Source organism: Haliotis rubra, unplaced genomic scaffold (genome assembly GCF_003918875.1).
Source record: "Haliotis rubra isolate DU_JTF1 unplaced genomic scaffold, ASM391887v1 Scf106, whole genome shotgun sequence".
Taxonomy (NCBI): domain Eukaryota; kingdom Metazoa; phylum Mollusca; class Gastropoda; order Lepetellida; family Haliotidae; genus Haliotis; species Haliotis rubra.
This window is the reverse complement of record NW_025764959.1, coordinates 227,619-241,469: the sequence shown is the minus strand read 5'-3', so window position 1 is coordinate 241,469 and position 13,851 is coordinate 227,619. Positions and strand designations below refer to the sequence as shown.

Below are 13,851 nucleotides of genomic sequence, written 5' to 3'. Positions count from 1 at the left end.
AACCAATATTGACACACCAGGATGGGCCCCTTGTAATAAAAAACAAGCTCATTTATCAATTGTGCCAAATCATTGCAAACATTCTGACGAAAACTGACACATAGTAAACTGGTCACTGCTTCCTATGATTCTGAAAATAAGGTCAAGGTCATGTTAATGACAGGCATCTGACAAACACCTCTAAAACATCATTGCAGGATGCTGAAGTTCTGGAAATACCCCGGTAACATAATTGGACAAATGGTGGTGCAGATGGACAGAGAGCCTATCGTAAGTCCTCCATTTTTATTGTTTGAAACAGCGGATAGCTGTGATGATGTATATCTTTGGAAAGAGAAATGTCAGTAAAATATAACATGCAAAATAATTCTGATATAAAATTTTGTTGCTATTCTGCATTTAATACAGGTGAACAGAAGAATTACCATATGTCTGCATGCAAATATTTCATGGTCTTGAAATATAAATATTCCTTAGCTTAAGATATCTGGGGGAGCGGTGGGGTAGCCTAATGGTTAAAGCGTTCGCTCGTCACGCCGGAGACTCGGGTTCGATTCCCCACATGGGCACAATATGTGAAGCCCATTTCTGGTGTACCCCGCTGTGATACTGCTGGAATATTGCTAAAAGCGGCGTAAAAGCAAACTCACTCACTCACTCACTAAGAAGTCTGGGTCATATTGAAGAGACAGAAGTATTTCGTGACAGTCAAATGATAATCACTCATCCCTGTTACGGACAGAAACTAGAAGTTTGATAAATTACGACAAGGTTCCTGCAAACCGATATGTAAGACTACCAATGCCATCAGGTTACCATGACAATGTCATGATTGGACAGCTCAACACACATAACTACTTTGTGTAAATGAGTATAAACGATTACACGATCCCTGTGATGGTGCATCTGCCGCCATATTTAAATGTCAAACAGCTGCATGTTATTCAATCACTCCGTAATCACACTGCTGAAGGAAAAAGTATGGAATGCAATAATCTACATCAATGATGTCACGTCTAAAAAAAATCATTCCTACACCAAAACGATCAAAGAACAAAACACAAACTCATGATACTATAAACAGAAAATATTACCATTGTGTTTGCAGTAAAACTCATCTCGATGTAACTTCACACATGTAACATTGTGCCCCAAGCTAGTCTGGTTCATAACGATGACGTACAACTTCCTAGTGCGTGAGGATTATGATTCATGCAGGTAAATACTAACACCTCACCTGCTTCCTCAGCACTGAAGTAATGGAGTCGGAGATATAAGATATAGATCTCAGGTTACATTTGGATTCAGGAAGTTAATGAGAACTAGGTCACAAGCCTTCGCGTTCCTTTCATATTCATCAAACATATTTCAGTTTAGGGCCATTATACAGTCGTAATCTTAATACTCAAAACTTGTATGCTTGTTGGTTTTTTTATTTTGCTTGCCACACTTGGCAATAGTTCAGCTATAATAGTTCAGCTATAAAACTGACAAATTATCACATTTAGACCAGACAATCCAGTAATACTGGTTTCCTACAATGAACATACATTTTCGAAACATTTGAGGACCAAACTCAGGCCTATTACAAGCACAAACAACTAAACAAGTATAGTTTGGATGTTGTTGCTGCTGCTGCTGCTGCTGCTGATGATGATGATGATGATGGAAGTATTAGAGGTATTCCGGTATTTTACAGTTTGGAGTGAGTGAGTGAGTTTAGTTTTACGCCACACTCAGCAATATTCCAGCTATATGGCTGCGGTCTATAAATATTCAAGTCTGGACCAGACAATCCAGTGATCAACAGCATGAGCATCGATCTGCACAACTGAAAACCGATGACATGTGTCAACCAAGTCAACGAGCCTGACCACCCGATCCCGTTAGTCGCCTCTTACGACAAGCATGGGTGACTGAAGATCAATATTCTAACCCAGACCTTCACGGGTCTTTACAGTTTGGATGATGATGATGATGATGCAGATGATGATGATGCAACTATTAGAGGTATACTGGTATTGTACAGTTTGGATGATGATGATGATGATGATGATGATGATGATGCAACTATTAGAGGTATACTGGTATTGTACAGTTTGGATGATGATGATGATGATGATGATGATGATGATGATGATGATGATGATGATGCAACTATTGGAGGTATACTGGTATTGTACAGTTTGGATGATGATGATGATGATGATGATGATGATGATGATGATGATGATGATGATGCAACTATTAGAGGTATACTGGTATTGTACAGTTTGGATGATGATGATGATGATGATGATAATGATGATGATGCAACTATTAGAGGTATACTGGCATTGTACAGTTTGGATGATGATGATGATGATGATGATAATGATGATGATGCAACTATTAGAGGTATACTGGTATTGTACAGTTTGGATGATGATGATGATGATGATGATGATGATGATGATGCAACTATTAGAGGTATACTGGTATTGTACAGTTTGGATGATGATGATGATGATGATGATGATGATGATGATGATGCAACTATTAGAGGTATACTGGTATTGTACAGTTTGGATGATGATGATGATGATGATGATAATGATGATGATGCAACTATTAGAGGTATACTGGTATTGTACAGTTTGGATGATGATGATGATGATGATGATGATGATGATGATGATGATGATGCAACTATTAGAGGTATACTGGTATTGTACAGTTTGGATGATGATGATGATGATGATAATGATGATGATGCAACTATTAGAGGTATACTGGTATTGTACAGTTTGGATGATGATGATGATGATGATGATGATGATGATGATGATGATGATATTAGAGATATACTGGTATTGTACAGTTTGGATGATGATGATGATGATGATGATGATGATGATGATGATGCAACTATTAGAGGTATACTGGTATTGTACAGTTTGGATGATGATGATGATGATGATGATAATGATGATGATGCAACTATTAGAGGTATACTGGTATTGTACAGTTTGATGATGATGATGATGATGATGATGATGATGATGATGATGCAACTATTAGAGGTATACTGGTATTGTACAGTTTGGATGATGATGATGATGATGATGATGATGATGATGCAACTATTAGAGGTATACTGGTATTGTACAGTTTGGATGATGATGATGATGATGATGATGATGGTGATGATGCAACTATTAGAGGTATACTGGTATTGTACAGTTTGGATGATGATGATGATGATGATGATGATGATGATGATGATGATGATGATGATGAACTATTAGAGGCAACTATACTGGTATTGTACAGTTTGGATGATGATGATGATGATGATGATGATGATAATGATGATGATGCAACTATTAGAGGTACACTGGTATTGATGACAGTTTGGATGATGATGATGATGATGATGATTGTACAGTTTGATGATGATGATGATGATGATGATGATGATGATGATGATGCAACTATTAGAGGTATACTGGTATTGTACAGTTTGGATGATGATGATGATGATGATAATGATGATGATGCAACTATTAGAGGTATACTGGTATTGTACAGTTTGGATGATGATGATGATGATGATGATGATGATGATGATGATGATGATGATGATGATGATGATGAAGATGCAACTATTAGAGGTATACTGGTATTGTACAGTTTGGATGATGATGATGATGATGATTACAGGTAGGTATACAGTGCTCAATGAACACTTTAACATAAAAAGTGTTCTTCTTCATCACAACAGCTTCAAAATGCCACTTAAAGAAGGTATACAGCAATACCAAATCAGAGCTGATTGTACTGCAAGAAACAAAGCCACAATGGCATCTCCAGTAAGTCTACCCAACCAATCTATCAGATTCATCCCTCCATCTGTCAGGCCACATGCTTAATGCTTCCCTCTCAGCTTACACTTCTATCCGCCTGGCCAATTGTGTTTAGCATACTCTATCCGCCCAGCTAACAATCCTGTCAGGTGCTAGGGTATATCACCTGTAGTTAGCTGAGGAATGTATCTATTTTGTAGTAGAAAAAAATAATCTATGGGAGGTAAAAGGTGGGAATCTGTACACTCATAGTTCCTTGTCTGCTCCTGCACCCCGTGAACGTGTAATAAAGGCAGAGATATTCAACACTACCGAGTTATGTGTGATATGCTGAGGCTGGGAGGTCCAGATCTGGACTTACCAGAGATGCTGAAAGATGCTCGTCTAAAATCATATGTGGCTAAATAGGCTCATAAGTTTTGCAAGTATTAGGTGAGGTGAGGTGAAATTGGGTTTAACGTCGTACTTGAGAATATTTCGCTCATATGACGATGTGCATGCGTGTGTATGTGTATGTGCGGCTGCTTGTACTAGCCCAGACTTAAGCTGGTTTTATAGTGCTAGCCCACTGAGATACCATGCCGCAGTGAAGCATGAATACCCCACTCAGACACATTATACTGACTCCGAGCCGACCAGTCCTTGTTGAACCCATTAATGCCGAACGCCAGGCAGGGACCAACAAGTACCATATTTTAACATCTTTTGGTATGACGCGGTCGGGGATTGAACCTGCGACCTTCCACTCTCCGGGCGGACGCTCTAACCACTACATCACGGAGGCGGTCTGCAAGTATTAGAGGTATTCTGGAATTTTAAAGTTTGGATGATGACGATGATGTGTGAAGACAATTTTTTGTGTCCTACTTGTGTGGTGGAATATTGAGAAAATGTTTTAAATCCTCACTCAGTCACTCACAGATAGCTTACAAAAAATGTTCCACTGAAACCAAGTGGTTCAATGGACTCATCACTACAATGAGTGAATTGAGTTTTATGCCACTTTTAGCAATATCACATAGCATGGCTCACGAAGATGCAGCTCTGAACTTATGTGATTGAGTGAGTGGGTTTGGGTGAGTGAGTGAGTGAGTGGAGTTTTATACCATATTTAGCAACATCATGAATCTCCTGGAGAAATGTCCCCAGTATTCTACTGCTTGCAGTAAGAGGTAACGTAGTGGTCAGACTTGCTGACATGGCTGTCTGTCTGTGTGTAATATCCCATCATGGGATGTGCTTATATAACAATCAGTGGTTTGTCTGGCCCAGGCTTGATCATGCAGGAATAATGCTGATTGCATCTCAACACCCCATTCCCAATAGCCCCTAACCCAAACAATCCAAGCAAACATTTGGTCACAGCTATTTGTTAAGAAACAAAAGGAAAATCCTTTTTCTAAACAATACCTTTTTCTACACCTAACATGCTTACAGACAGAATCACAAGTAATAGCTTGGCTTAATCAGGTACAAACATTCAAAAGTGTTTCACATACATTTTTCACAATTTTTACTTCCTCAGTTCTGGACAAACATTTCAGATTTGATGCCATGAAAAATCTTTCTCCTGAAGCATTCCCCTGGACATCGCCAAACCACACTGAGAGAGGTGGCATGACTCAAACTGTTGGCACTACTATGTAAAGCTTACAAAAATAGCACAATAACGGTATTTGAAATTTCACCCCGAGAAAATTCAATTTAGAAACAATAATTTATATAGATAATTATCTAACTTCCAAGTGTTGAAATTGTTTTACTCCTTGCATTCAAAACAATCTGCTGAATAATGGTGAACATCCAAAGTGAGACATTAAACTTGAGATTCTAAGTCGATCTCCTCACTATCATTACATAAACACATTTCATGTCATTCATTTTCATGATTTCACGACTTTCCTATGTTCCATGTAACACTACAGAACTAATCAATTGTTTTTTAACAATTCAGTGCAGATCCCAAATTCCTCTCCAGGGTGTGACTTGGAGACAAAACCTGCTGAATAAACATCTGAATTCTCCTGTCAACAACTCAGTGACGTGATGCTTTTAATTACCAGCCGCGACAGATCTACGTGTTTCCAAGGTTGCACGCTGCACATAGCAACATGGTCCACAAGTGAGTAACAGCATCTCGCACCACACCTTTACAACTTACTCAAACCTGGGCAGTAGGATAGCCAAGTGGTTAAGGTGTTTGACTATGCCAGGTTTTGGTTCCCACATGGGTACAGTGACCATTTATTGTGTCCCTGGACAGTGTGAAGACATTGCTTCACCCAAACCATGGGCAATGTCTGAGTGAGTGAGTGAGTGAGTGAGTGAGTGAGTGAGTGAGTGAGTGAGTGAGTGAGTGAGTGAGTGAGTGAGTGAGTGAGTGAGTGAGTGAGTGAGTGAGTGAGTGAGTGAGTGAGTGAGTGAGTGAGTGAGTGAGTGAGTGAGTGAGTGAGTGAGTGAGTGAGTGAGTGAGTGAGTGAGTGAGTGAGTGAGTGAGTGAGTGAGTGAGTGAGTGGTGAGTGAGTGAGTGAGTGAGTGAGTGAGTGAGTGAGTGAGTGAGTGAGTGAGTGAGTGAGTGAGTGAGTGAGTGAGTGAGTGAGTGAGTGAGTGAGTGAGTGAGTGAGTGAGTGAGTGAGTGTGTGTGTGTGTGTGAGCGAGCTGGTCACCAAAACGTGCATTGTTACAGCCCACACTATAGGATACATTAACCAGACAATCCAGGTTAGATACCACAACCATTATTAACCACCTAATAAATATTTTCATTAACGCTTTCATCTAATATCATCATCTGTATTGAGGCCTATCCCTGGCCATAATCCCAAAACTGGACCAGGAACACAGATTCAGTTGTCAGAATAGGACATCTCATGGGTTTATAATTCCCTGAAGAATCAAACTGAGCCTATAAGCAGTACAAGCAAACACCTGGACTACTCACCTTCATGTATGGTGACCTCTATCTACAAGACTGCAGGACATTCTAGATTAACAGTTAACAATCTGGGAATACACTGAGTGTCAATTCCTTAACCCTTAATAAAAAAGTAAGGCACTTAAACACTTTTCGTATTGACATCAGCACTCTATTAACACAATTAACCAATCAAATCAAAGAAACAGGAGAACGAACTCAGCCCACGACATCAATATCTGTCAACTATAATTTTTACCCCAGATCATACAAAGATTGAGGAAACAGGCAAGTCTGTGACCACAAAGCTACTTGAAATAGGCCAGTGTTTGAACATCAAGTTTGCAACTGCTGAGTTAAAAATGTTGTGCACACTTTGCATACCTAATCCTGGTGTGTCTGAATGAAATATTTGGGGAAAGTGTCAGGGAGGGAGAGGCTCTGTGAAGACGACCTGCAAGGTCAAGCACGGCTCTCCTGTGTGACCTCATGAAACATGTTTCTCCTTTGTGATGTCATTGAACATTGTCTCTCCTTTGTGACCTCATAGAACATTGTTTCTCTTGTGTGACCTCATAGAACATTAGGGGCAGTGGGGTAGTCTAGTGGTTAAAGCGTTGGCTTGTTACGCCCAAGACCCGGGTTCGAATCCCCACATGGGTACAATGAGTGAAGCCCATTTCTGGTGTCCCCCGCCGTGATATTGCTGGAATATTGCTAAAAGCGGCGTAAAAGCAAACTCCGTCAGTCAGTCAGTCATAGAACATTGTCTCTCTTGTGTGACCTCATAAAACATTGTCTCTCTTGTGTGACCTCATAGAACATTGTCTCTCTCGTGTGACCTCATAGAACATTGTCTCTCTTGTGTGACCTCATAGAACATTGTCTCTCTTGTGTGACCTCATAGAACATTGTCTCTCTTGTGTGACCTCATAGAACATTGTCTCTCTTGTGTGACCTCATAGAACATTGTTTCTCTTGTGTGACCTCATAGAACATTGTCTCTCTTGTGTGACCTCATAGAACATTGTCTCTCTTGTGTGACCTCATACTCATAGAACATTGTCTCTCTTGTGTGACCTCATAGAACATTGTCTCTCTTGTGTGACCTCATAGAACATTGTCTCTCTTGTGTGACCTCACGTTATAATGTTTCTCTTGTGTAACCTCACTGGACATTGTTGATCCTGTGTAACCTCATGAGACATTACTGTTACAAATACCCCACACTCCACTCTTGTTCTATAGAGTGGAACAATTTAGACGACCTCAAAAACATTTAGTCACACAAAATATTATTTTTCCGAATGAGACAAAAAAGTCAAATGTTTTGAAGTCTAACTGGAAAACATATCAGACATATCAAGATGACAGTTATATCTGCCTAAAGTGAGCGAGTCCTATTTATACCAAAGCAATAGGATGGTCCATAATGTCAGCATGACCAGGGAATGTTTGAAGTCTACTGGACCATGCCTGATTCTATTTATTCCCATCTTGTAGCTTCTATGAAGAAACACAATGAATTGAGAAAATGTTGTCACAAAATCAAAAATTACAATAGTTTAAACCAAGATTGGGATGAAAGAATAAAGAAATCTCACAACCTGGTGACCTTCACTCAATTCAAGCTTGAAAAAATAGATTAAAATTTCACACACCAACAAAGCCCTGCCTGAAATCCTCTCAAATTCGTCCTCACATATCAAAGAGCAAATCAGAGACTATTGATAGCCTTGTGTTAAACTCATGACTTGAAACAAATCCGAAGCAAGTCTATCTCAAACAGTGTGAATTTCTGGAAGCTGGAGAAGAGCCTGAATATTCACATAAGGAGAGTCGGCACACATCTTGCAACAAAAACTTGTCCATGTGCCGACAACCTGGCAAGGCTCCCATTTCACAAATCTAAATACCAAACCGAACATCATGGCTGCACTTGCTTCTTCACACTCCCAGTTCACTTCAACGCATCCTGCAGTATGTGAGCCTGTCTGGAGATACAGATCTACTTACAATGTACGGTAGATACGGGGCTGTGTGGACTGGTGTGTACGTGTGATAAAACATCACACTGTGACAATACCTGATTGTAGGACTAGGACATAACTAAGGTTATACACAGACACCTCTACACGAAGCCTTTTATAAAAATCACACAAGTAATAGAATACATTGGATATGATGAGGCAGAAAATCACTGATGTTGGTGAAAAATGTCAAAGTAGAGACGAGAGAGAGGCAGGAGAGAGGCGGAAAAGAGAGAGAGAGAGAGGAAAGACTCACTGAGAAAGCAGGAGTTGACTTGGAGGGGTCATGGATCACACTTTAGCATACATTTGCCAATATTTTTGTGATTATGTTTCATTTACACTTGCATGACAAAACTTACAAAATGAGACAAATGAAATTTGTGCAGAAATGTTAGAATCTGACAGCTATTTGCATCGGTAAATTTGAGACAATGACTAGTACTGCTAACCAGGAAGAAGCTGAGCTTCACACTGGTGACTTCTGACAACATGTGAATGTATGAAATAACAGCTACACAGATTTTCTTTGGCCAAACAGACAATTTCTCAAAGCAACAAACTGCGACACATTGTGGTCCCAAACTACAACCTTATTTTGAGACTGCTGCTATCTACAACCTAACATTTATTTTTAGGACCTTAGCACGTAGAAAATAGGATGTGCAGGTACAGTCAGTGCCACTCACTGTCAAGCATTAGCTCTCAGTCTGCTGCAATACAAACTGCAATATGTGTACCTGAATCGCAACATATCGCAAATATAGTTTATTTGCCAATAGTCAGCCCTAGTCATCATATAGTGGTCACAGACGATTACTCAGTCTGGGAGTACGTTTTCATGGTTTGTTGGTACACTGGTCACCCTTTCACCCTAGACTAACACTAAGTCTCTGAAAATGAATAAATTTGATGGAAACATCTCCATTTGAACTGAAAAAGAGTCCAAGTGAGGTGAACGATGAGTAAGTGAGTTTAGTTTTACGCCGATTTTAGCAATATTCCAGCAACATCATGGCGGGGGACACCAGAAATGGGCTTCACACATGGTACCTATGTGGGGAATTGAACCTGGTCTTCGGCGTGATGAGCGAACGCTTTAACCACTAGGCTACCCCACCACCCAGAATATCATAGAGCGCTTGGGGCAACTGAAAATAACATAGGTCAAGGGCTGTAAGACAAAATACGTTGGACCCCTACAGTCTAGGATCCCCATCTATGCAGGTTTCCAGGACATACACACAGAAACACCCAGGTAACTCCTCATTGTAAGGCTCACGACGTATTTTGATCAACTGATAAAAATATAAGACACATAGTACTTCAACTTACTGGATCCACAAGGTTGATACTGAAGTCAGAGATGATCTTTATAGCTTTGGCTAACGCCATGGTGAGATACGTTCTGTATCGCCTATTGAAGAAGTAATCCTATTGAACCAATCAGATTAATATCGGTATTCCACTCAAACCCAGGTGATATATACCAACATCACACGAGTGTAATATGTCCATGTAGCAGGTACTGTGTTATACCCAGCCAGTAATCAGTATTTCACACCAACCTCCTGATTATTATTAATCATAAATCCAGCAGATTCTGACCTACATCACAGGTTCTCAGTTCTGTAGATGTCAGATATTTACTTGGAAACAAATGATTAAATCCATCACCAGATATGAACACACAGCTTCCTTTTTTCTCAGATCTTGCTAATCCAACACTGACAGTCTGATGCTATGAGATCCAAGCAAATGGCTTGTAGTTTTGTGAGTGAACACATATACTTGTCTCGGGGGCCAGGATCCTGAAAGTGCTGGTATCCACAAAATGAAACACAGGTTTACAACACATCCGCTGGGAGAATCCTCAATAAATGGAAATATTCCAGCACACACTGATGAAAACTCCAAATCACCCTAACAGCACACAACGGCCTATGATAATAATTCCAGTGTATGATAGTGCCTACATAGGAGACTGACAGTTGTAAAGAATGGTGCCAATGGTGATATTTCCTGGTAGTCAGTTGTAACGATATACAAGGTCCATGTTTGTTCAAAATAGAGTCAAATGTACTGACAATGTATTGTTACTGAGATCAAAAATATTCCTCCTCATTGTACTTGCTGTTTCATATCATTCAAATTAGTCCCAGTTAGGTCACCAGAAACAAGGAAATTCTCTGTATCCAGTGAGAAACACCTTAACTACACACGTTATATTACATGTTACACAACCACAACGTCCCTGTAGGACCTGAATCTGAAGCTTCCCGATGGCCTTCAACAACACAGGAGCTGTCACTACTTCAACACATACCAACAAGCATTCATTAACCTGGGAACATTTACTAATTCAAGACACGAAGTGTTTCTTCCTAACTCTGACACAATTTCAAATGCCCAACTTAACTCTGAAAATAATGTCATGAGATCTTGCTATTCCAAACAGATGATTTCATTCAGTCAAACATAAGCATTCACTGATTCAGTGATGCCATTATGTTTCTTCTCATCTGACCTTGACATGAACCATGTCCGTCTGAAACTGATGCAACTTCACCATTCCATGGCAGCAATGTTCGTCATCCAACAGAAGTTCCAACTGGTTGACACTGTCCTACACACCTACACAGTAGAACAATTCTGCCCTCCAGGGAGAATAATCCAAAAGTCAGAGATTAGTGTTGAAACAGTCATGAAAGGTCAATCCTTAAATCTTGTCCATCTTTTCAGACAATTTAATATCCCATAATTCCACACTCAAATTTGACCAACTTAAGGTCTTCAGGTCTTGACCATCAGTTATCCAGTCTCTTGACAATGAGTTGTTACAACATCTACGTAACATTCCATAAATTCCACACTTGAAGTCTTCAAATCTTGTTCATCTATTGCCCAATCTACAAACAATCAACGGCTACAACATCTATGTAATATTTCATAATTCCAAAATCAAACATGACCCTCTTGAGGTCTTCCAACCTTGTCCATCAACAGTCCAGTCTAGTGACCTTGTTCATCAGTCTCTGTTCTTCAGTCGGACATGACAACACCAGGAAGAGCTCATCAGTATCCATCACACTGTCTTGCTCCAACACAACATCACCAACATTATCATTAATCATTCAATTACATCCCACCCAACAATGACACAGTTTGGCTGTCATGGATGAATGGTCAGTTCATATATGTACAGAAAGTCAAGCCTGTATGTCCTTGCAATATACATTATAACATTTTGCCAAAAGATTTAATTTTCCATAAAGCATTGCCTGACTCACAACTCCTGCTGTCGAGTCCAAACTTTGGTGAAGATTACAACTGAAAAACACCACTCTTGAATCGTAATCAGCTCATGAATGTCCTCAACTTGTTCATGTGTGCGTCACAAGTCTTGATAAATACTACTATGGTTGTATCTAACTTCCTCAGTTTCAGATAAAGTCCAACGTCCTCGGCTCCATTTACGTTCAAGGTGTCACAGGATACTGAATGGTGTATGTCATGCAATTGTGATGTTGAAACAAGGCATAATGGTTGAGTGAACTCTTTGTGAACTTCACAAACTTTCTGTATAGTTCTCCTACTGCATTATTGATATATACATCTCACTCTAGAATCATCAGTTGATCCACTCATGCAAGCAAACAAAATATGTTTGATAGATGCTAAAGAAGCACTCTAAGGTTATTGCTGTGAAGATAAATTTCTATAGAGATAGTTCTTCTATTAGCGTATTCCTCATCAATTTTCCTTCAGCACATTATTCATTGGTAAGTAATCCAGAATGCTATTTTCACAGAGTGTATCTCCTTGGTTCAAGACACAGAAATAGTGTCCTCACAAAATCCACATATACAAGGAATTTTAACCTTGAAAACCAGAAACTGTAAATTTGCTTTAACTATATCCTTTCTGATTGTAAGTCCTTACCAAGGATACAGTCAGATGATGTAATGGCTGAGGCCTGAATGATTTGTTTCAATCAAACTGTGACAGTCAATGATATGAGTTTGTACTTCCCATGGTATAACTGTATTTATAACACATGACACACTGCAACTCGGCTCCTTGAATCTTCACACAAAACAGAACAAAATCAGTGCAGAACAGATGATTCACTGCACTGAATCGTGGAAACTGTTCAAGAATCAGGTAATTGCACTTCACAATCTACCTGCGTTTGTGTAACATAGACATCCAAATGACGGCAGCTTGCATGTAGGTAACACAGATGGTGAGCTTCGATTTCTTTTTTCACATCACGTCAATATTGATATCGTTGAAAACATCTGCATGTACAAAGATAATGAAATCCCACCTGAATATAAAATCACTGTCAGAATGACACAAAGATATTCATAGTAATACTGTCCTTGAGCTATGATAAATCACTATCCTGAGATTTGATAAATCACCAACTATGCGTATTTATCCAAAGTAAAGATGTCCACTCAGTAACCAGTCATCCTTTAATTCAGTCAGCACATTTAAACTACTCCCTTAATTTGCTGACATAAGTAAAATGATGTTCATCAACATCTCACTTCCTCATCCTGATGTTAATTGGCATCAACCACGGTGATGAAGTTGATATTCCCTCCAGTCAGAGACTCCCCAAACCGTGACTGTTGATCATCTGATGCATGTTTAACTGCAAGCACAGGTAATCCTCTGCACATTTCCCCAAGGTGAAGGTGATTTGAAGATTACATGCAGACCATTTGAGGGTCAAACAATGTTAACTGACATCACAGTTCCTCCAGTAATTTCCACCGAGAATACCAAGATTATCCCCTGCATCAAACACCCACGTGGTGCGTCTAGCGCTAATTACAAAATACTACACCAACAATTGGGGAAAGTAATCAGCATGCTGAAACTTGTGTTGTTGGGAAATATGAGCAGAGAAGAATATGAGCCTAGCACTGTCGATCAAACAGTATGTGGATTGTACACAACCATGTAGCACAACAACCACAGAGACAATCTGGCAAGTTAGAACCACCTGACCTCACTGATGCTGTGAAAGTTTAGACTTGTTTCAATCTGC

At 39.6% G+C, this 13,851-nt stretch overlaps 1 protein-coding gene across 16 annotated transcripts in view; it reads right to left on the bottom strand.

Annotated features, from left to right (window-relative positions):
* The window catches only part of LOC124277341 (dedicator of cytokinesis protein 9-like), a 186,773-nt gene that overhangs the window by 133,823 nt on the left and 39,099 nt on the right, over window positions 1-13,851 (bottom strand). The window contains exon 1 of one of the 16 annotated variants that reach the window (XM_046713066.1): window positions 10,125-10,817. The exons of 14 other annotated variants lie outside the window; for them this stretch is intronic. In XM_046713066.1, the coding sequence (XP_046569022.1) occupies window positions 10,125-10,184 (60 nt within the window). In that variant the 5' untranslated portion in view covers window positions 10,185-10,817. Of the gene's footprint in view, window positions 1-1,094; window positions 1,192-10,124; window positions 10,818-13,851 lie in introns of those variants that run through there. One more of the 16 variants, XM_046713109.1, reaches the window with a different exon arrangement.